At 50.0% G+C, this 21,662-nt stretch overlaps 2 protein-coding genes across 11 annotated transcripts in view; both read left to right on the forward strand.

Annotated features, from left to right (window-relative positions):
- SCMH1 (Scm polycomb group protein homolog 1) overlaps positions 1-14,192 on the forward strand; it is a 121,312-nt gene extending 107,120 nt beyond the window's left edge. For all 7 annotated transcript variants that reach the window (XM_084785104.1, XM_084785105.1, XM_084785103.1 and 4 more), the window contains 5 exons: positions 1,222-1,413; positions 6,191-6,385; positions 8,886-8,951; positions 12,135-12,277; positions 13,145-14,192. In XM_084785104.1, the coding sequence (XP_084641230.1) occupies positions 1,222-1,413; positions 6,191-6,385; positions 8,886-8,951; positions 12,135-12,277; positions 13,145-13,270 (722 nt within the window). In that variant the 3' untranslated portion in view covers positions 13,271-14,192. The remainder of the gene's footprint in view (positions 1-1,221; positions 1,414-6,190; positions 6,386-8,885; positions 8,952-12,134; positions 12,278-13,144) is intronic.
- A 767-nt stretch (positions 14,193-14,959) lies between these two features.
- SLFNL1 (schlafen like 1) lies at positions 14,960-20,306 on the forward strand. 4 transcript variants are annotated; one of them, XM_084785107.1, is made up of 5 exons: positions 14,960-15,940; positions 16,609-17,214; positions 18,625-19,155; positions 19,364-19,507; positions 20,034-20,306. In XM_084785107.1, exons 2-5 carry the CDS (start codon positions 16,780-16,782, stop codon positions 20,154-20,156), a joined length of 1,233 nt encoding a protein of 410 aa, XP_084641233.1. In that variant the 5' UTR covers positions 14,960-15,940; positions 16,609-16,779; the 3' UTR covers positions 20,157-20,306. The 4 variants fall into 4 exon arrangements, with proteins under 4 accessions (XP_084641233.1, XP_084641235.1, XP_084641236.1 ...); XM_084785109.1 differs by having other exon boundaries at positions 18,628-19,155; XM_084785110.1 differs by having other exon boundaries at positions 18,811-19,155.
- Positions 20,307-21,662: the final 1,356 nt, after the last annotated feature.

Genomic DNA, 21,662 nt, shown 5'->3' on the forward strand with positions numbered 1-21,662 from the left:
GACTCCCAGAACAGAGGGAAAATGGGAGCTTGACTTAACAGTGTGGTACTTTTTGCTGCAACTTAAGATACTTTCCTGCTGTGCCTTGTTTCTGTTTCCGTTTTCTTCAGTCCATAATGTTATTATTACCCACCAAGCCTACAATGGCTTGACCTACAGCCTTTCAGGCTTTACTCTAAAAAGTAAAGCTGCCTTAAAGTCCCCTCCTTTTCCTCCTTAGTGAGCTACTGTGGCATTAGGGAACTAGCTGACAGGGGTATAAACAGTCAAACAGTCCTCTTAGCAATCACCTGCTGAGCCTTTACTGTGTGGCAGAGAGTTCTTCCTCACACGGGCTAGGACAGGGAAAACAGAAGATGTCAGGCTCAGGTCTGCCCTGTAGAAAACAAAATCTAAGTAGTCTGTGGAAGGGCAGCAGCAGAGAAATGTTGTGGAGCCAGGTCTAGGCAGTGATAGGACGCATGGAGGATGGGAACTGCTGATCCATCAAAGCCCGTAGCCTTCCAGACTGCTCTCTCACATCTCCCGCACAGCCGTCTGCAGGGTCTGAGCCTTCCTACTGCCTGGAGTAGCTCTTTATCTCTACTGCCTAGAGTTCTTCCTCTTCAAAACTTCCACAAGAGTGATTTATCTCCCCAGGTCTCCATTTCCTCACTTCCCTCAAAGACAATTACATGAGCCTTTTGATTTTTAAAAATTATGCCAATATTTTGACAGTAATAGATTGTACATAAAATAAAAACAAGCATGAGATATTTCCGAATGTTGCCCATTTTCAGTGTCCTGGTATAGGTTGGAAATTGTATACATAGACCAGTGCTAGCAATGGCAGTATTCTCTTCTTCTGCATAGCTTTCCTGTTGTTGGGCAGTTTTCTTGTTAAAACAGCACATCTGGGTGAACACATTTCCTGAAAGAGGCCAAGCCAGGTGATGAGCAGATAGCATTATGTTTATAGTTGTTTTCACAGGTTGAGTGAAATCAGTCCAGGGCCCTGGGGGTGCAACAGACCTGGCCTGGCACTCCCATGATTGCACACCCTTTGGAGTTAGAGACAAAAATCAAAGCCCTTGGGCAAGGGAGGGCAGCAGGAAGAAGACAGGCAGCCTGGCATACCTCTGTGTATCCAGCCAAGCCCAAGACATGCAGTGAGCTAGACTTGTCCAACCAACGCTGCACTTGACTGCACAACTGATTTGCTTTGTTTTCTTAACTCCACAGCCGTGTTTGACCGGGAACAGCACACCCTCAACCTCCCAGCAGTCAACAGTATCACCTACGTCCTCCGCTTCCTGGAGAAGCTCTGCCACAACCTTCGGAGTGACAATCTGTTTGGCAACCAGCCCTTTACACAGACTCACTTATCACTCACTGCCACAGAGTACAGCCACAGCCACGACAGGTACCTACCAGGTAGGAGCTGGGATGGGGCCTGAGCTGAGGGGGGCTGGGCAGCAAGCAGCACCTACAAGGGTCCAGGGGCAGCCCTCAGGGCCTGCAAGCCTAGCACCCACTGTCCAGAGAGCTGGTTTTCTGACCTTTGCCCTTGCTACATCTGGGTCACATCTAGGGGTTGGTGGTCTTCCACCATCTTAACTCTTCAGAATTTTGCTGTCACTTTAGAATTTCTCTTTCCTCTGGACCCCTGTCTCTAGAAGTTGCCCTATGATTTCCTTCTGGGCTCCAGACGCATGTGCAGCCCATGAAATCCTAGCACATCTCCCAGTATGACTCCAGCATCAAAGGCCTCATATAGCTCTCCTTTGCCAGCAGCAAGGCTTAGTCTTAGGCTAGAGATTGAGAAAGTTGCTCCATGTTGATTGGCCATTCATTCTTTTCTTTGGCACGTGGCCCTAACTTCTAGCATTGCCAGTCTAACAAGTCAGTTCAAGTTCCTGCTGTTCCAACTAGGCTGGAAAATAACTTTTTAGTTAACATACCAGCCCCACAATGAGAAAGCGGATGCCACGTGGCTGGGTCAGTGACTAAGCACTTCCAAGAGAGCTTGAAGAGTGAGTGGAGCTCGGCATCTCTGATCTGGAGAACAGGACGCAGAACCGAGGGAGGGAGGAAAGCTTGGTTCGAAACATAGAGAGGTAGGTTGCTGTTAAGAGGGAGGAATGGTGCCTTGAGCACAGAGGAAGTGCCATCACCCTGGACTGCTCTGTCTGCTGTGGGTGCATGAGTCTGACAGGGGCTCTGGGGTCCTCTACATGAGACCAGTCCCCCACTTCCTTCCCTGTTGTCTTTTCATTGACTCTTAATGGAATGACTTCTGGCTGAAGTATCACTTTTGGAGAATTGCTGAGGGAAGCGACCACACACCCAGTCTCCTCTGACCTCTCTGTACTTCTGCAACCAACTGAAATTGCTTATGTGGCTTGTGGTAAAAAGATATTTATATCCCTCATATGCCTGCATGTAAACGAAACACCTGGTCCCCGCAGCTGTACCATGCTCCTCGGCTGGTTCTTTTCTTCAAAGGGAACTTTTAACTACCTGCTCCAGATTGCTTTTTTTCCACATCAGAACCTGTAAGAGCAGCCCTTCCGTTAGAATGCTGTACTGGATAGGGTGGAGTTGGTACAGACAAATACCAAGTGTTACATCTTCTCAGCCAGTGTCCTTCAGGAGCCCTGGGGACTATTTTCTTTAATGAAGGCCTAGCTGGAAGTCTGAAAGAGAAAGTGCCCAATAGGGCAGCTGCTCAAAGAAATAGAAACTGAGAATTCTTAAATAGAACACCGCCCTTCAAGAACTGGGGAAAGTACATTGGCAGCAGTGCTCAGAGGCTGCTGGGGACATGCCCACCAAGGGCCTCCATCCATGAAGGTGGTTGGGGGTTGGCACATGGCACAGCCTTCCTGGGACTTCTCTTTTGGTTTTATCTAATTCAACACCAGATGAAAAAGCAACTCCATCCAGACTCTTTGCTGCCTCGCCAGCTAAAAGAGAAGACAAAGAGCCAGGATCGGCACTTTCAGCTGTCGGCTGTGTCCTGTTCCTACCCCATTTCCAGGCAGACGGCACCAACTCTGAGCCTCTGCTCACCATGCTGTTTCTCATGCAAGGCTTTCAGCACATTGTCTGCTTCCATCCTGGCTTCTGTCTGCTTCTCAGAAGCAGTTTTAACTGTGCCCAGGCAAGCCAGGGCCTTGTCTGGGCTTCTGACTCCTCTACTCTGTAGCTTGTCTTCCCTGCCTGCCTTTGCTCTGACCCTTTGCTCTGCCTCTGATACCCCATTATCCACCCTCTGCAGAGCGCTCCGTCAGTACCCACAGCTTTCTTTTGATTTTCCTTTGAACCTGTTTTTGCCATTCCTGCCCATCTACTGAAGTGGCATCCATGGGTCCGTCTGTGTTGACTGGATTGTTTATTGGAGCCCTTTCCCCACTTCCTGCCTTGCCACCACATTGCCCTATCTTGTGGACTTGCCTCAGCTGACAGCGTGCTTACAATGCAACACGTAGCCATCAAACGTTCCTATCCTTTTGAGCTTCCTTACCTAAATTGAGACTTACCTTTTTCACTGCTTTATTTTGGAAACTTTCAAACCTACAGAAAAATTGCAACAACAAAAGTAAAATGACTCTTTCACCAAAAGTCACCTTTAACTTTTCAGTATTTGCTGTCTTTTTATTCATACATATGTTTGTATCTATATATTTAATGTATATGTGTGTATATGGCTTTTGTTTAACACGTAAGAGTTAACTGCAAGTAAACATTTCAGTGTTTTTGTTTTGTTTTTCAAGAGAGGGTTTCTTTGTGTAGCCTTGACTGTCCCGGAACTAGCCTTATAGACCAGGCTGGCTCACAGAGATCTACCTGCCTCTGCCTCCCAAGTGCCACCATGGCGGCCCAGGTAACAAATGAAATATTTTTTGTGCATATCTTTTTTTTAAAAAAGAGCATAGAACATAGGCACGTACCTGTAATCTCAGCCCTCAGGAAATTGAGGCAAGAGGTTCACACGTTAAAGGATAGCCTGGGCTACACAGTGAAACCCTGTGTCAGAAAGAGAGGGAAGAAAGGAGAATGGGGGACAAAAGAGTAGAAGGGCAAAACAAAGGACATTATTCTTGCGTTCAAAAAATTTAATGTCAATAAAATACCATCCAGATCAGAGTTTCCCCAGTTGTTCAATAATGTCTTTTGTAGCTGTTTTTTGTTTTGTTTTGTTTTTCCCTAATTTAGGATCCAATAAGAGATTGCTTGGTGCCTTTCCCTGTCCTGTCTCCTAAGCTTCCTTTATCTAGAGCTCTTCTCCGCTCTTTGTCTTCTCTCACTACACTGGCATCTTGAAGGACCCAGTCCAGGTGTTTTGGCTTTAGGTCATCAAATATGTATTAAATCCTTACCTTTGACAATGCTATACTGGATTTTGGGAGACAGGGTAAGACATACTGAACCCCTGCACTCTGAAAGCTAAGAGGGAAGAGGCATATGTCTAAGAGCATAGAGCAGAGATGCTCTGGCCCAGCCACTTGTGATCAGCAAAGAAGAATGTGAAGGAAGGGGCTGAGAGAATTCCTGGGCTAGGCAGCATAACAGCCAAGTCTCTTCTACAGAACTACTTGTGTTCTGAATCAGGCTTGTGGGTGCTAAAGTAAGGAACTCCTTTGGACCCCCTAAAAAATTGGTAATATGAGGCAGGAAATCTTTTGATTCAGCTTGAAATCTGCCTAGCATTAACCTCTAGATCTGCTCTTTTGAATTCTGTTTCTAGCATTATCATTCATCCAGCCCTAGTTAGGGTTTCTATTGCTGTGATGAAACACCATGACGAAAACCCAAGTTGGAGAGGAAAGGGTTTATTGGGCTTACGTGCCTACATTGTAGTCCATCACGGAAAGGAACCAGGGCAGGAACTCAGAGGGCTGGAACCTGGAGGCAGGAGCTGACGCTGAGGCCATGAGGGGTGCTGCTTACTGGCTTGCTCCACATGAGTTGCTCAGCCTGCTTTCTTATAGAACCCAGGACCTCCAGCCCAGGGATGGCACCACCCACAAACGTCTGGGCCCTCCACATCAATCACTAATTAAGAAAATGCCTTACAGCTGGGCACAATGACACACACCTGTAAATCCAGCACTCGGGGAGGCAGGGAAAACAACAACAACAAAAGGAAAAATGAAAATGCTTTTCACATCACAAAATTTGAAAATGGCACAAATAAGACCTGTCTTCCTTTTTTTTTTTTTTTTTTTTTTTTGAGACAAGTTTTCTGTATGTAGCTTTGTCTGTCCTAGACCAGCTGTTTGTAGACCAGGCTGGCATCAAATTCACAGAAATCCACCGACCTCTGCCTCCTGAGTGCTAGGATTATAGGTGTGTGCCATGATGCTCATCTTAAAGCCAGATCTTATAGAAGCATTTTCTCAATTGAGGGTCCATTTTTTTTTTTCAGATAACTCTAGTTGTGTCCAGTTGACCTAAGACTAGCCAGCACACCATCCTCAGTGTTAGGTTCCATGAGGCGGTGCCTGAGTTCTGCTTCCTGATATTAGCCATAGAGGTGTAGAACTGGCATGAGCTTCCCTTCCCAAAGGCTTTCAGATGTTCACAGCTTCCTGGGGTATGGACAGACTTCTTCAGGATTTCCCACAGTGTAGTGAGAAGCATTCTGCGAGTGACAGAGTCAAGTTCTTACCCTGATCCTGGTGCCTGTGCAGCTTCCTTAGACTGTTTCTGTAAAACAATGTCAGTACAGGTGACTAGAGGCACTGAAGGAACGGGCTGCCTGCAGACAGGCCTTTAACCAGCTGTCATGGACTATTTCTGAGATGTCCTGCTGGTAGACCAGTGTCTGTTTCTAAAGAACCCTCATGTGAGGGCTGGGAAATGACTCGGTGTTTAAGAGCACCACCCTTTACCCTCTTTCTAGCATCTATGACTAAGGAATGCCACTTAAAGTTGCTCTAGGTTTTTGTTTGTTTGTTTGTTTGTAAGTTGTCTTTATCCAGAAAAGGCCACCTAAGTAAGTATGCCAGGCCAAGAGGAACAGTCTGGAGAAATCAGAGTCCAGAGAGAAATCCAAGTCCTGAGCTCCCAGTGAGAGCCAGGAGCCGTGGTTGGTACATGTGCAGCCATCTGTCCTGGTGGGGCTCCATGTCATGCTGCCTCTGTTCCCTGCAGGAAGGTACCTGGAGCCAGTGCTGCCTTTAACCCTGGTTTTATTATTTTCCAGGTGAGACCTTTGTCCTGGGGAATAGCCTGGCCCGGTCCTTGGAGACACACTCAGACTTGATGGACTCTGCCTTGAAGCCTGCCAACCTTGTCAGCACCTCCCAAAACCTTCCAACTCCTGGGTATCGGCCCTTGCTTCCGTCCTGCGGCCTGCCGTTGAGCACCGCCTCTGCTGTGCGTAGGCTCTGTTCCAGGGGTAAGCTGATCAGGGTTCTGTGGTCCTCAGGCCTCCTTGCCTTTTCTCCTTCCCTTGCTCCTGGCTCAAGAGAACAAAGGGGAACTCCTGTTGCTGCCTGGGACTGGGGCTGGGCCTATGCTCCCTCCCATGCCTTGCCAGGCATCTGGGATGTGACTAGTGTTCTGGACATGCTTGAAAAGAACATAGCAGGGACAGGGAGGGAGTTGTCCTTCCAGCCTGTAGCCACTTATCTAATGCCGTCTGTGTTTTGTATGGGGATAATACAAACCACTTCTTAAAATGTCCTATACGGAGATACACTTTTAAAAGATACTGATAAAGCAATAAAAATACATAATTAATAGTATGGAATTGCAGGAAGGGACACCTAATCCCCGCTATGCCTTCAAGGCTCTCTTCCTTGGAAAGTGACACCTTGTCTGAAACAAGATGGCCATGTCTCAGCTGAGGAAGAGGGGGCGTTTTCCAGGAAAGGAGGACGGGGCTAAAGGTAGACAGCAGAGTGTATAGACCCAGGGCGGTGTGTGCTTTGGTATTGCTGAAACATAATGTCAAAGATCAGGGCTTGTATTATTGAAAACTTCTAAAGAGTTTGGAGTTGGTCATGCTGGCAAGGTTAGGCCTCCAGTGCTATCCAACCAGAAGCAAGGTGCAAACTGGACTCTTGTTGAGTGCCACAGAGTGCTGGATTGAACTGACTTGAGGGACAAGACCAGAAAGAATGGGCCAGACCAGAAGAAAGGACAGTGTTAGATGTGAAAGTCCTCACTAGATTAACTTAGAAAACCTGAAGATAGTGAGGAAGGAGGAAGTGGAGACTCTCCCAGGTTTAGATGGAAGTGCAGCTGATGGCTGAACAGGGTGCCATTCACTGCAGAAGACGAGGGATGAAAGAAGAGGTGCTGGGAGAGTCAGTGTGGAGACAGATACACAGCAGAGAGCAGCTCCTGCATGTCCAGTTCACAGGAAAAGGGCAGGGCTGAAGTGGAGTGCTTGGGAGCCCTGGTATATGAATTGCTGTTGAAATTTTACAGTGAATGAGTTACCAGAAATCAAGGTGAGGTGAAAAGAGCAGTTTGCCAAAGATGGATGGTGGTAGGCAACGTTCAAAAGGTGGGAGCAGGAACAGGGACTTACATAGGGGGAAAGGCACTCAGAGTGAGGAGAAAGAAAGTTGGTCAGATGGTGGTTGGACACTCCAAGAATGTTTAAGTAGCACCACACCTGAGGAATACCTGTACAATAATTGGTAGGTATTTGGTGATCTTATCGAGAGACATGGGAAGGGCAGATTGCCATGGGTTGAGCGATCAGGGGAGAATTTGATCAAAATAAAGACAGATGAGAGAGCCTGTGAGTCAAAAGAACTGTTACCCATAGAGCATGACCATCAGCAGACAGCTGAACTTCTGAGAAGTTAAGGATGTGGCAGAGAAGAAAGGAATGGGGGGAAGTAGTAGGGTCCAGAGTGCAGGAGATGGATTAGTGGATACATCTTCTCTGGCACAGGAAGGAGAGAAAGCACTGAGTAGGGAAGACTTTGGCGTGCTAAGAGGTTAGACCACTCTCACAGAAGATAAGCTCATGATCAAGAAAAGAATGTCTACATGAAGCTCCAGGGCAGCTGTGGGTACAGACTAGTCTGCAGGAGATAGTTTTCTTGTGTTTCTTAGAGTCTTCTAGATGACTTCTATGAGAGAAGACGGTTTGGGAATTAAGGCTTTATGGTAGGCTAGTAAGACAAGACCAGGAGGGAGGACAGCACAGAAAGATCAGTGGAGCTGCAGGGAGAGCAGAGAGGGTGTGGACAGCTGAGCATTGGAACAGAATAGCTCTGGGGGATAAGGCTCCAGAGAGCTGGACAGATGAGCAGTTGGTGTCAGAGAAGGGCGTGCTTAAAATTCTTAAGCAGTCTGTTCCAAATGCTGATAAGCACCAGACAGTGGCCTTAGCGGTTGGCATCTGAAGCAGAGCAGAGGTGACAGTCACTGGAAGTGTGATAGTTGAGTGGATTGCCTCCACTGGTAACAGGGTAGAACAGAAAGTGGTGGACTAAGTACCAAAAAAAGTCTTCATTTTAATAAGGGAGCACAGCACAGAGATCTATCGATAAGTAACAGTGATCAGAAAGAGCAAGATACGGGCTTAGCCTCGGAAACCTGTGAGTGTCACAGGAGGATGATCTGGAAACATCAAGAAGCCAGGAGGACACTGTCCTCAAACCCCAGCCTCCCCAGCCCAGCGTGTGAGTGTAGAAAAATAAAAAGATTCCAACAACAAGAAGTACAAGATGGCTTTGTAAGAGAGCTTTCAAGAAGACCGAGACAGAGGAAGAAGCCTGTGTCCTACTCCAGCCCTTGTGAGGGGCAAATGAAGTAGAAAGAGCTGTCAGGGAGGGAGAGGCGCAGCCTGGCGCCCTCAGTCTCTTCGCCTTGAGACTCGGTAAGTGTTCCTCATGAAGACTGGAACTCCTCATATCAACCTGGTCTTTTCACAGGAGTGTTAAAAGGAACAAATGAAAGAAGAGATATGGAATCATTTTGGAAACTGAGTCATTCCCCAGGTATGTGGAGAGTTATTGTGATTTTCACCTCCACAAGGCAAGGTCTAGTTCTGTAGGGATGCACTGTTAAAGGCTCCTCTCCTGCTTAGCCCAGGTATCACTTCTCCCCTCTTTAAACACATCATGAGTCTTTGTGCCAGTCAGACTCAAGACTTTTGTCCATGAAGAACCTCTAAGGCTAGAGGATTCTGATCAGCTCTAGATTGCTCGCCTCAAAAACAAACAAACAAACAAACAAACAAGAATTTGGGTCTACACTCTTTCTCTCTTTGTTGATCTAGAATTATCAGAACAAGTATGGAAACCTGGCCCCTTGTAGAGGCTCTTCACCTGACCCAGTCATCCTCAGACTGGTACAGTCGGCCTGCCCTGAGTGTGGAGGTGAGGACTCTAGGTCAGCTCTTCACAGAAAGAGGAGCAGAAGTCCAGGATAAGGCACTGGCTCTTCTCTTTCCTAGCTGGGCAGCCTTAGCTAGTTGCTTCACCTCTCTGGCCTTGGTTCTACCTTTCTATGCTGAGGATGGCTTTCAAGGGCCATTTCAGAGGTCGTGGGAACTGGGAATGGCAGGAGCCCTGTAACTTGTAGGCTGCCCTTCTTGCCTCCAGCTGCGTTCCTGACTACCTCTGCAGTGCATTTTGCGCTTGTCTATTGTCTAGACTCTCCATGCCCCGCACCAGTTCTCACCAGACTATGTAAGTGCGCCTTCTCCTAGGTTGGTGCATCACTTGTCTGCGCAAACCTACCTGAGCAAAGTCAGTAGTTGTCAGTGATACACAAGGTTCGGACTCTCTTCACCACCCTTACCCTCTCACAAACCTGAAACATGCCGCTGCTCTGCTGCTTCAGGCCTTTGCTCCGATGTCACTTCAGGAACGCCTCTCTGACCATTACATAAAGCAAAGCTTCTGCCACCCACCCTTGTTGAGTTTATATTCTAATGGCTGCCAAACACATAAATACATAATAGTATTCGATATGTGAATTGTTAGTTCATTTTTACTGCTATAGCAAAATGCTATAATATAGGTTTCTTACAAACTGCAAAAATTTATTATCTCCCAGTTCTAAAAGCTGGAAAGCCAGGATGAAGCTGTTGGTATATCTGTTATCTAATAAGGACCAGCTAGCCTCACTTACCTAAAGACTGGGTGGAGGTCCCCTCAGGCCTCATATATAAGAAGAGCACTGATCTGTTTATGAAATCTGGGTTCTGCCCAAACTCCTAGAGTCAGGAATCTCAACATACGAATTTTGGGGGAAGCACCATGCAGTTAACAGTGTGTGTGTGTGTGTGTGTGTGTGTGTGTGTGTGTGTGTGTGTGTGTGTGAGAGAGAGAGAGAGAGAGAGAGAGAGAGAGAGAGAGAGAGATCCCCTTATATGCATATGTGTGTAAACCTGCATATGTATTTATATGTGAACAAACACACTTCCTGGCCCCTCATTAAAGGCATTAGCTAGATGGTCCAAAAAGGACCACTGACACACTTACACTGCCCTCTCCAGAGTATCTGCAGCTGGTTCCACTTCTGGCGTCACAGAGGGCTTTTAGTGAGAAGTGACTAGCTCCCAGCCCCATCCTACTTCCAGTCATCTCAGCACCTCTAACACCCCTGAGGGTGTCTATGCCTCTGATCATCTGCCTGCTTAATACTTGTGCCCTTATCTGCTCAGTGCCTGACCACAAGCTGGAAAGATGTGCTGAAGCTCCGCTAACCTCACACAAAAAGGAAAGGTCAGACTGGACCAGCTGGTGTGCTTTTAGCCCCAAGACCCAGAATGAAAGAAGGCAGGAGGAGATTGTCAGCCTCTTCAGGAGATAGATAGGTGAAGAACACAATTCTTTACCGGTGTACCTTAGCTCAGCCACCAGCAGGTGCTAAAGATAACACACATGTGCAAGGTAAAGTCTCTGCCTTCAACAGAGACATGATGTGGGGGAAATAAAAATACACATGTGATGGCATGATCATTAATTCACTTAACACACTCAGGCATCAGTGTGTCAGGAACAGGACAAGGAGCATGGTACCACTTACATTCTATGTCGGGGACCAAATGAGTGAGTGCATGGAAGTGTAGTGGTTTGATATGTGCCCAGGGTAAATAGACTGAGTGACGAGATCCAAAATGGTTGATAGTTGAGAAAAATGCAAATGCTGAGTCAGATTAGAAAAGCCAGACAAGTCAGAAGACAAGAGCTTGGCTTGTTCCTGAGTGGGTAAGCAAGGGCAGAAGACCAGTATGGAGTGTGATGTGAGTCTGGGCAGGGTGACTGAGAACCTCCTCACTCCACTCCATCAGCACTGTGGGGATTCAGATGCCATTTCCTGGACAATGGGAGGCTGTGACAGTGAGTCAGATGGGAACTGATAGGATCCCATGCTGCTTTATAAAGATTCTCAGCCTCTTTATAGAGCACAGATCACTGACGCCATGGGATGGAGCAACTGTCTGCAGAACAGGTTGTAACCAATACAGGAGATCCTTTAAGGGACCATTTATTTCAGCATTGCGACAGATCTGGTTCTGGGAGCCAATGCCTCCTTAGATAAGCTGAATTTTGCCTGAAGAAACAGAGAGATTGAAGGAGGGGAAAGGAAGACATCCAACCAGAGGGAATGTATGAGCAAGGGAATCCTCACCAGTGAATGACCAAAATAATCAGATCCCAAATCACACAGGGAAAATAGAAGAGCTGGTTCAACTGATGGAGAGAAAAGCTATAAACAGGGCCCTAAATTAGTACTGAGATTCCTGGCAGCCAAGGCAAGCCACCCCCCCCCCCTTTTTTTTTCCCTTTATTATGTGAGACTAGGAAAGCTCTAGTTTCACTCAAATACCATTAGTTCTCTGGTCCCCAGAGTAAAGGCAAAAGTAAATACATACTCCTTCCTGCCCACCAAAAACCAAGTAGCCTGCTTACATTGATACCTGCCTGGGGTTCCGTGTGCATCACTGCCCCAGGGTAAAATTTCCATAAGCTCAGCCTGCATTACAGAATGAAGCTGTGACTTCTCTTTATGGAAACATTCTTCATTCCCCGCGGCAACTCCCAGTCATCCCCTAGCACTTGAATGTTACTGTGGGCATCGCTCTGAGGCCGTGGAGTATACCAGGAGATTAATAGGGATGGACCAGCAGTCATTGCAGGCATGACGGTAGGTACCCTCCTGTCCTTCAGGGTCAGAGCGCTATCTGGAGAGTCGAGAACCCCCTCGCCTAAGTGGCCGGGACCCCTCCTCGTGGACAGTGGAGGATGTGATGCAGTTTATCCGGGAAGCCGATCCTCAGCTTGGATCCCATGCTGACCTCTTCCGCAAACACGTAGGTATCTCTGTCTTCTTGTGTGCTGCAGCCTATGGATCTTAGAGAGCATGGCCATCTGTCCTTTGTCCATTGAACATAACGTAAGTGATGCCATCTTAAGCAGGCCCCACTGGGCACTGCGTTTACCTCACTCTTAGCATAGGCTCTCATTGGCTGCATTCCCACCAGGCTTGTGGCCTTCGGCTCAGTTTGAGGTCACAGAGGTCTATCTGTCTCTTTCCCAAGGGTGCTTTCCTCCTGCCTGCCTTGATGTTAGTTGACTCAGGGATTTCAGCTCAAGTTAGAGTCTATGCAAGTGGCCCTGCCTGCCCCTCCTCTGCTGACCTGTCTGAGCCCAGTGATCCTTCAGGAGACCATCTGATCCCATGACCAGGCATTGCTTTTGCCCTCTGGCTCTGACCAGACCTCAACTTTAGGGTTCAAACCCATTTCCCTACCTCTGCTGCTGCTTGGTGCCATTCTTCTAGTGGTTACAGAGACAAAGTCTGCCCCCTGTCACTGACCATGGGACTCTTTAGAGAAGTGGGTTTGCAAGGGCTCTAGAGCAGGCCTAAAAGCCACCACCACCCCAAGAGGCCTTGGACTCAGTGCATTTTGAGGGTCAGTGTCTACACAGCCTATACAGGTGTACTGATTGCAAGGCTTCTCAGGGCTTAGGACAGGAAAACAGCCCCCAGCAACAGAGAAGAACAAGGTGGAAGGAGCCTGTCCTATAGTGCCTGCCTGGGGAGAAGTGCGCAGAACGCCAGGGATGGGGCAGGCAAAGCTTCAGGGTCCCAGCAGCCTGACCGCACTGTTTCACATATTGGCTCCTGAGGCAGTGAGACCAGGCGGGCTTGTGACGGTGGCTCCTCCCGTCCCCAGGAGATCGATGGCAAGGCCCTGCTCCTGCTGCGCAGTGACATGATGATGAAATACATGGGCCTGAAGCTGGGGCCCGCCCTCAAGCTCTGCTTCCACATTGACCGGCTGAAACAGGGCAAGTTCTGAACAGAAGACATTCTTCTCCCGGAAGCCACCAGCCAGCTCCCAGGCACCTTAGTAGGGCTCTGGGTGACCTCAGGACTCTAGGAAGCTGGAGAACCACCACTGCTGCCCCTCCTGCCATGACGTGTCCTTCCATGAAGGGCTGAGGAGGGAAGACGTGGGCCCAGGGCTGGTGCTGCTCTTCCCCTTAGCCTGCTGTGGCTCCCAGGCCCCTTCTATTTATTATTTCTCAAGGCTAGCCAGCCTCTTACCAGAAGTTTAGACTGGGCACCTTGCAAGAGATGGAAGAAGCCAACCCTAGGGCTTTGAAAGGCCCTGGCACCAAGGCCCTTACCACTTCCTGGGCGTGGTTTAGTGTCCCTTGGCCCCCAGCTCATGCCTTCTCAACAGATCCCCAGACTCTGAACTTATGGTGCAGAATTTTTTTTTTTAAGATCATTTCTTACTGCTAATTTATTGCTTCTGGCACTTGGATTTAATGCTTTTCTTGCACCAGACATTTTTGGGAAGGGGGAGACCACCTTCTGGTCCAGAGAAGTGTGTCCCTATTTCAGAGGACACTGCCCTAGGGCACGTTCTCTCTAGAATGGCTGGAACTATATGGCTCTCTGAGCATGGAAAAGTGAGGGTCCCGCTTCCCACACTGGGACCTTTGTGGCCCCAGGCTCTATCTCTAATGGAGTTCCCCTCCCCCCTGCCCCCATCACAGCTCCCTGCCCTGGTCAGAATTGCTGCAAAAGATGGGGCCTAATGCCTTTAGGCCACGGGGCCCCAATAGTGGGAGGGAGGACCTCAAGGCTGGAGGGGTTTTGCCTTCTCCTAGCTCCTGTGCTTCTTCCTAAGCAAGTCAGCAGCACTGCTGCCCCACTGCCATTTGAACTATTTTATGTCAGTTTGTTTATAAATAAAAAACAATACAAATGCCCATGTCTTTTTAACCAGTTGACTTCCAAATCACTTAGCAAGCAGGTAACCCCTTCACTTAGCCTTGGTTTTCACACACACAAAACAAGGAGCCTGAGCAAGATTATCTAGCCCTAGGAACTCTTCTTCCTGACTCACAGTCCACAAGAACAGGTCCATGGCACCCAGCACCTTGCAGGCCCCAGGCGCAACCCTAGTTGCTTGCCTCTGTCAGGTAGACAGATATTAGTACTACAGTTTCATCAAGCCAAGAAGTAATCCAAGAACCAGCAACTCCCAGAAGCCTCTCTCTCCTCATGGGGTGAGAAAAGAGGTAACACAGGTCTGCGTGTACCCACTGCACTGACCAGGGCCTGGTACCCAAGCCCAGGGTCATCTTGCCTGTTGGCTTACAGTGGGAGTGGGTTTGCAGAAGGTGGAGAAGGCTGTCTAGAACCACAGCATAGCACAAGACTACCAGAGATAACAGCCAGGGAGCACATACCTCACTGCTGCTGTGACTCAGAGCTGTGGTCAGCCAGAGCAGACATGGCTGCAGTTGCCAGGTCTTCACAGAGCCGCATTTGGCCACCCTGTGGGTTTGGGCCTCTCCTTGCTGTACACCATTGCCTTTTATTTCCGTCAAGATTCTGCCTCCAATCCTACAAGCAACAAAAGTCCAGGCATACCTACAGGAAGCCTTCCCTGTGGTCTCCTGCTTGGCCCCAGTAATCAGGACTACTAGGAGAGAGTGTAAGTGTATAATGATGTCTTTACCTGGGAGCTGTGCAAGCCTGGGGGCCTCCCCAAAATTTAAAAGGAGGAGAGAACCAACTCCAGAGTTGTCCCCTGGCCTCCACTTGTGTGTCATGACACAAATCCTCCTTTCCCCCACATCATACACATAGTAATAGATCATTTTTAATGCTCACTAAAGTCCTTACCTAAGCTATGCCCTGCCCTCAAGGAACTAGCTGCCATATTGGCCGAGGCAGCATGTCACCCAAGCAGCAGATAGCGCTATCCCCCGAGATGGCTAGCCAGTTTTCAGGTCCTTCCAGATAGCAAGAACAAGAAATGTCTGTGTTTGGCACAAAGAGGAATCTTGTATCAGGGGAGCCCTGGACTGTACCCTGTACACTTTGGTTCATCCTGGGAGCAGCTAGGCCCTGTCAAGAGCTCAGTGGAGCTTGGGGTTGGAGACCAAGGAAGGAGGTGGAGACTTCAGACAGCAGCGCCAAAGAGATGGTAACGGCTTGTGTGAGCACTGAGGGCTGGAGAGGTAGAAGTGTCCTCAGGCCCTCAATTCTAGAACCTGCTCCAAGCCATGGCCAAGCTGCATGGTGGGTGAACAGCTGTGTCTGCTTAGTGTCTAGCAGAGACTATGTTTGTTGAGGACTGTCCTTGCTCAGCATCCCAACCCTATTTGTTGTCTGTGGCTAAGCCAGAAGGCATTGTTGGCCTCCATGAGATCACAGAGGCTATTGCCCCGCCCACCCCTAGATCCTGTTCTCTCTACCTCCATGCCAAATCCTCAGTGTCCTGGGTCAGGGAGCTGTGGGAGCTCAGAGCTGGGCACTTGCCATGCCCCTGCAGGAGCAAGCAGGACATGAAGACCGTAGGCCTCCTCTCTCTTACTCTTCCTACTTGCCCTGAATGCCCCCACTGCAGCTGTGGTGGCTCTCAGACTCTGACTACCTCAAGGACCCAATCTGGAAAGATGCGGGCTGGCAGTACCTGCCACCCAAGTTGGAGGCTGGGGGCATGGGGGTGAGTGGAGGGCTTGTGTGTATACCTGTGGCACAGCCTGTAAATGAGCCCCCAAGCCTAGGGTGAGGAACAAGGGCCCAGTTCTATTTCCTGAACCACCTCAGGTTGCAAAGGCCCTTTTTATGGGGAGGGACCATAGCTGTTATCAGTGCCAAACCCCCAAGAACCTGCCAATCCAATCCTAACCGGCTCCAGTGACCCAAACTAGCCTTCCAGCACATTTTTAGAATAGGTAGGAGAAGCAGTGATGGGGCCACTGGCCAGCACTCAGTTTGGGACTATGGCCTCTTCTCCGAGGCCCAATTTAGTCATGTTCCTAGGGCCTGGAATTTTTTTTTTTTTTTCTGAGACAGGGTTTCTCTGTGTAGCCTTGGCTTTCCTGGACTCGCTTTGTAGACCAGGCTGGCCTTAACTCACAGGGGTCCACCTGCCTCTGCCTCCCAGAGTGCTGGGATTACAGGCATGTGCCACCATGGAGACTTTTAAGAACCTTCTGGAAGTCAGGAAACCCCAGAAACAGGAGGTCCTAGACTCAGATGGGGGAGTCAAGATGAGGCATCATCTAGAGGGCATAGAGAGGACCTAAGGATGCCTCGTATCCTCGGGCAGATCTCTTACCTGCCCACAGGCCCAGAGGTCTGGCTTAGCCCTGTCTGGTTCTTTCCTAGGTGCCAAAGGGGTTACTTGCCCTCTGCCCTCCTTTCTGTCTGACCCTGCCTAGTCTCTGCCGGTCTACAAGCTTCCAGAAGCTTCAGCACCTGTGAGTGCGTTGGGAAGGAGAGCCAGGTCCAGGAGGAGCAGTCAATAGGACTATCAAAACCTCTTCTGAGGAAGCCACCATGACCCTCAGGAAGACATCCACACAGACCCAGATCTGGGAGTCCCCGGTAGAGTCCCAGGGCAAGCAGTCCCCACCAGAACTGCCTCTAAAAGAGTCCCTGCCCAAGGACTCTGGCCTCCAGGCAGTTCCCAGCACACGTACTCTTTATGTGGGCCACCTGAACCCCCAGTTCTCTGTGCCAGTGCTTGCCTGCTTGCTGCGAGACACTCTAGAGCGGCTGGAGCTGCCAGTGCCCCGTGAGCACATTGAGGTAGTGAGGAGGTCGCGTAATGCTTATGCACTGGTACAGGTGGCTGCCCCCAAGGAGTCCCTGGCCTCCCTCCCCTGGCGCCTGCAGATGGCCTTGGAGGAGCAGCTAATCCTCAAAGAGCTCACAGCCCGTGGCAAGGAGCTGGTGCTGAGTGAGGGCTTGGAGTCCCTAAACCACAGGGAGGTAAGTGGTTTGCCCAAGTGTGCCCTGAAAGGTATGCCGAGGACGAGATACGAGTGTGAATGACGTGAAGAACAGCACCCCAGGGGATGTGTGACTCAAAGGACTGACGTCCTCTGCTGAGAGGAAGACTCTTAGAGACCCTTTAGCATTCCAATCAGGTTTGGGAGGCCCGGAACATAACATGTCCTGATTTTCTCCACGGTCCACCTCATTTGTCCCATTGACAGACACCAATACCTGTATTGTACCAGAGCAAGGCTGAGGCAAGCAACTTACGCCCTGTCCTTGTCAAGCCCTCCAAGAGCAGAACCAGCTCTGCCAGTCCCAAGGTTGATGTGGCCGTGTGAGAACAGGCAAGCCCTCATTGCCCGCTGGGGACAAATTTATAGGGGACGGGAAACTCAAGCTTGAGACTTAACGGATCATGGAATGCATTCAGAGAAGATGTTCAGGTGACGCAGGCTGATATCTGCGGCTGAGGCTGTGAAGGCTACAGAGGCAGCTGAATAAGGAAGCTGGGCCAGAGGGTGGGCCCAGGTCACTACAGCTCTTGGCAAAGCAGGGTCCAGGCCAGTTTGTTGGGGTTATACTACCAATGTCCTTGGTCTTCTGTTCACAGGGCAAACCCATAGGGCTTGAACCGTGGAACTAAGCAGCTCTGTTAATAACATTTGATACGTGTGCCTGTTACATTTCTGAAGCTAACTTCATCAGGGAGCTGCTGGGCTACTGGGCCCTGTTCTTTATCTCCACACACTAGCCTAGCTGACTGTCCAGCCCTGTAGAGGTTGAAGGCACCAGGAAGCTGGGATTGGCCATTTCACTGGCATTTAGACCTGCTAAGAGGATAGGAAGATGAGGCTGATGGGCTGTAGGGAACCAACGGAAGTGACAGTGTAGAAACAAACTGCCCAGAGCCCTAGAGACAAAGCAAAAGCCACACGGACTCAGGAAGGGCAGAAGAAAGCTAAGATTCAGGAAGACTTTTCATTACCCAGGAAGTAGCTGCCAGACATTCCAGAGACAACAAAGAGAGTAGGGTCGGGTCCCATGGGTCTGCATCTCTGCCCAGAGGCCTACAGGGTTACTAAAATGCCTCCTAGAAACATCTGGGCCTGGGGCCTATTACACACTCCAAGTGGGGGGAACATCCTTGGATGTGCTGGCTCCCAACTCCAAAGGGGCTATCTCCTTACCCACCTAGGCATCCTACAGCAGGCACCAAGGAAGAGCCCAACCCAAGAGCTGACTTGAGCCCTTGAGCCAGCACTGGCTTCTGCACACATGCAGAATTGGGCCCTCAGCCTGGGAGAGGATCAGTAGTGTGTGATGGGAGTCTACCAGTCTCTTTAAGTTAGGGGCCCCTGCCTTCTGCCTTTGCCTATATGCCCACTCTTGACCCCATCCCAGCAGGAGGACAGCGGGCCAAGCCCAAACCCCAGCCCTGGCCCCAGCCCTGGCCCGAGCCCAGGATTCAGGCGACAGCAGCTACCCCAACTGGCAGACACTTCCCCTAACTGGTGCTGGGCTGGGCGTCGGCAGATCTCTCAGAACCGACCGAGTGGCGTGCGCTCTGACAGTGCCATTGTGCACCAGGAGATCCTGGGCCAGGAGCACCTGTTCCAGGGTGCCTTCCTTGGCAGTGAGACACGGAACATGGAGTTCAAGCGAGGCAGTGGTGAGTACTTGAGCCTGGCTTTCAAGCACCACGTGCGGCGCTACGTGTGTGCCTTTCTCAACAGTGAGGGTGGCAGCCTGTTGGTAGGCGTCGAGGACAGTGGCCTGGTGCAGGGCATCCACTGTAGCCACCGTGATGAGGACCGCACGCGCCTGCTGGTAGACTCCATCCTGCAGGGCTTCAAACCCCAGGTCTTTCCGGATGCCTACACCCTCACCTTCATCCCTGTCATAAGCACAGCCACGGCCAGCATGCCTCTCAAGGTGAGCTACCTGCATCTTGTCATCACTCGGGACAGTGACACTGCCCTGTGACATTGCTGAGCAGCACAGGGGTAAGGAGCAGCAACAGGAGCTTAAGGGAGGACCCCACCAGGTGGCCTCCAAGAGCTAAAGTGGGGGGCTACCCAAGTGGAACTGGGGCTGCCACCATCAGATGTGCACCCTCTGAGCTTCCATTGCCTCTGCTAAGGTTCTCCGCCTGACTGTGCACACCCCCAAGGCCCAGGGTGAACCACAGCTGTATGAGACAGACCAGGGGGAGGTATTTCTAAGGCGTGACGGGAGCATCCAGGGCCCACTGTCAGTTGGCGCTATCCAGGACTGGTGCAGGCAGGTGAGGAGGATCTGGCCAAGGATGGGTGGGTTAGATGAAAGGAACTCTGCCTCCTCCTCACTGTTCAGTGACCAGAAGCAAAGTCCCAGCAATCATGTGTAAATCTACACCCCATTTCACAGCACACAGCCCCACCCACCCTGCTTTAGCACTTCAGTCATTATGTTGGAAGGGCCAGGGAACCAGGGAGATCAGACTACTGAGGTGCTATAAGGAAGCTATGGGGGAGGGGGAGGGGCCTGGTGAGTGGCAGAGGAGTCCCAAGGAGAAGCCTTTCTATGAGGGAATCACCAGATGGTAGAAAAGCAGAGGCCAAGGGAGCTGACACTGGAGACATCATCAGGTCCCTGTGCCAGCCCTTGGGACGCTACGAAGGGGCCCTATTCCAGTGACTGGTATATAAGCAACTTCAAGACCCGTGGTCAGAGGCAGCAGTGTGACCAGAGCCCCCAGGCTGTGGCCCATCCCAGGAGGACGGCCTGAGACAATAGCAGCCTGGTTATCTACTGCCACTCTGTCCTCTCAGAAATGGACAATGGAGCTGGGCAAGTTGGAAGAGAAGGTGAAGGTGCTAACGGTGGAAAAGGAGCAACTCCAGCAGCAGCTGAGGCGGCGCCGGTCCCTGTCCTGCAGCTGTTGTGTCCTGTGAGACTGAGGAAGATGTGGGATAAGGCCTGGAATAAAACACACCTCGGACGCCTCCTCTCCCTCAGCAGTGCATGGACAGGGGCTGTATGGCTTCGCCTCAGAGCAGGCACAGTAACAGCAAATAAGCAGCTCTTGGCACATCCCCGAGGGGCCTTGCTTTCAGAAAATACGGCTAGTCATTCTAAGAGTTGAGCTCTAAGGGACTGTAACTCTTAATTGCAATTAAATGCACCTTTTGCCCAAGCCAATTCAGTGGGCCAGGAAATTTGTCAGCCTGAAAAGGCCACTTGCAGCCAGAAAAAGGGCGTGGGCAACCCTGCAGCAGTCACCCAACTTAATAGAACTTGTACGTCATTATTCCTTATACACTGGAATGCCTGGTTATTTCTAAGACACTTACTCCGCCAGCGAAAGGCTACTGTGTCACAAGTCTCTTGGCCAGCCACATCTGCTCAGGAGCCACAGCCTGGCAGCCACTTAGCACCCACTGCAGCTCTGCCCTAAGACCTCTGCCTCAGTCTTGTCACCTGGGAAACAGTGACAGTGGGCAAATGGCATTTTGCCAACATGATATAGTACCTGGTACATGCTAGCTGTGGCAGGAAGGGGCCTAGCCAGACAAGATTAATGCCTAACTGGCACAAAAGCCAGGGCCGGATTCTAACCCCCCTGCCCTGCCCACACCCATTTCATCACAGGAAAGCCACCTGTACTGGCTCCTCTTGCTGCCCCTTACACCAGCCATGCATGCCACAGCAACCACCCCACCCCTACATTGGGTGCTCCTGTCTAAAGCCCTCTTTCTTCAGAGCTGCAGGCCTTAGCTTCCCCTCCAGGCTGGCCTTGAACTTGTGGCACTCCTAGTTTCAACAACCCCCTTCCCCTTGTACCACCAAGGTCCTGGGATTACTGGCAGGAGCAACAATGCCTACCAGTTTATCCTATTAGAACACACACTGCAGTCAGGTATGGTTTGTGTTCAGAGCACATGCAGGCATGTGGTAGGTGCCTAATAATTCCCTAACGAGACAAGAATACTCCTACATTTGGGCTCTGAGTTACCAGGTAATCAGAGTATTGACAAAATGCATTTTACAAGTCCCCATTCAAGTATTCAGTTATCAGCCAACCCTCTCTTCCTTGAGGTTGGCTACATTCAGAGTGAACAACGAAGAAAAAAGGATATTGAGTGCTGGCAGGCGCTGGATCCTTTGATGTATGTGCACACACAAGCTAGTTTTGAAAATTCAGTTCCTATACCGCCCTCACCAGATACTGCACACCCTCTGGACCACTATTCAAGACCTGATTTTCCCATGGATCATGTTGGTTGCTGCTAGCACTCCTAACTTTCAGGAACCAAACATGATCATAAATGCTCATGACAGATCACCAAATTCCTTTACTCACACACTGGTGTCCCCAGGGCTACAAAAAGTATGCCCTCCTAGGGATGAGTTGTGGCTCAACGACAGAGCACTCCACTCACTAGCATGAGTAAAGTTAG

This window comes from Acomys minous, assembly GCF_964271855.1.
Source record: "Acomys minous genome assembly, chromosome: 6".
Taxonomy (NCBI): Eukaryota; Metazoa; Chordata; class Mammalia; order Rodentia; family Muridae; genus Acomys; species Acomys minous.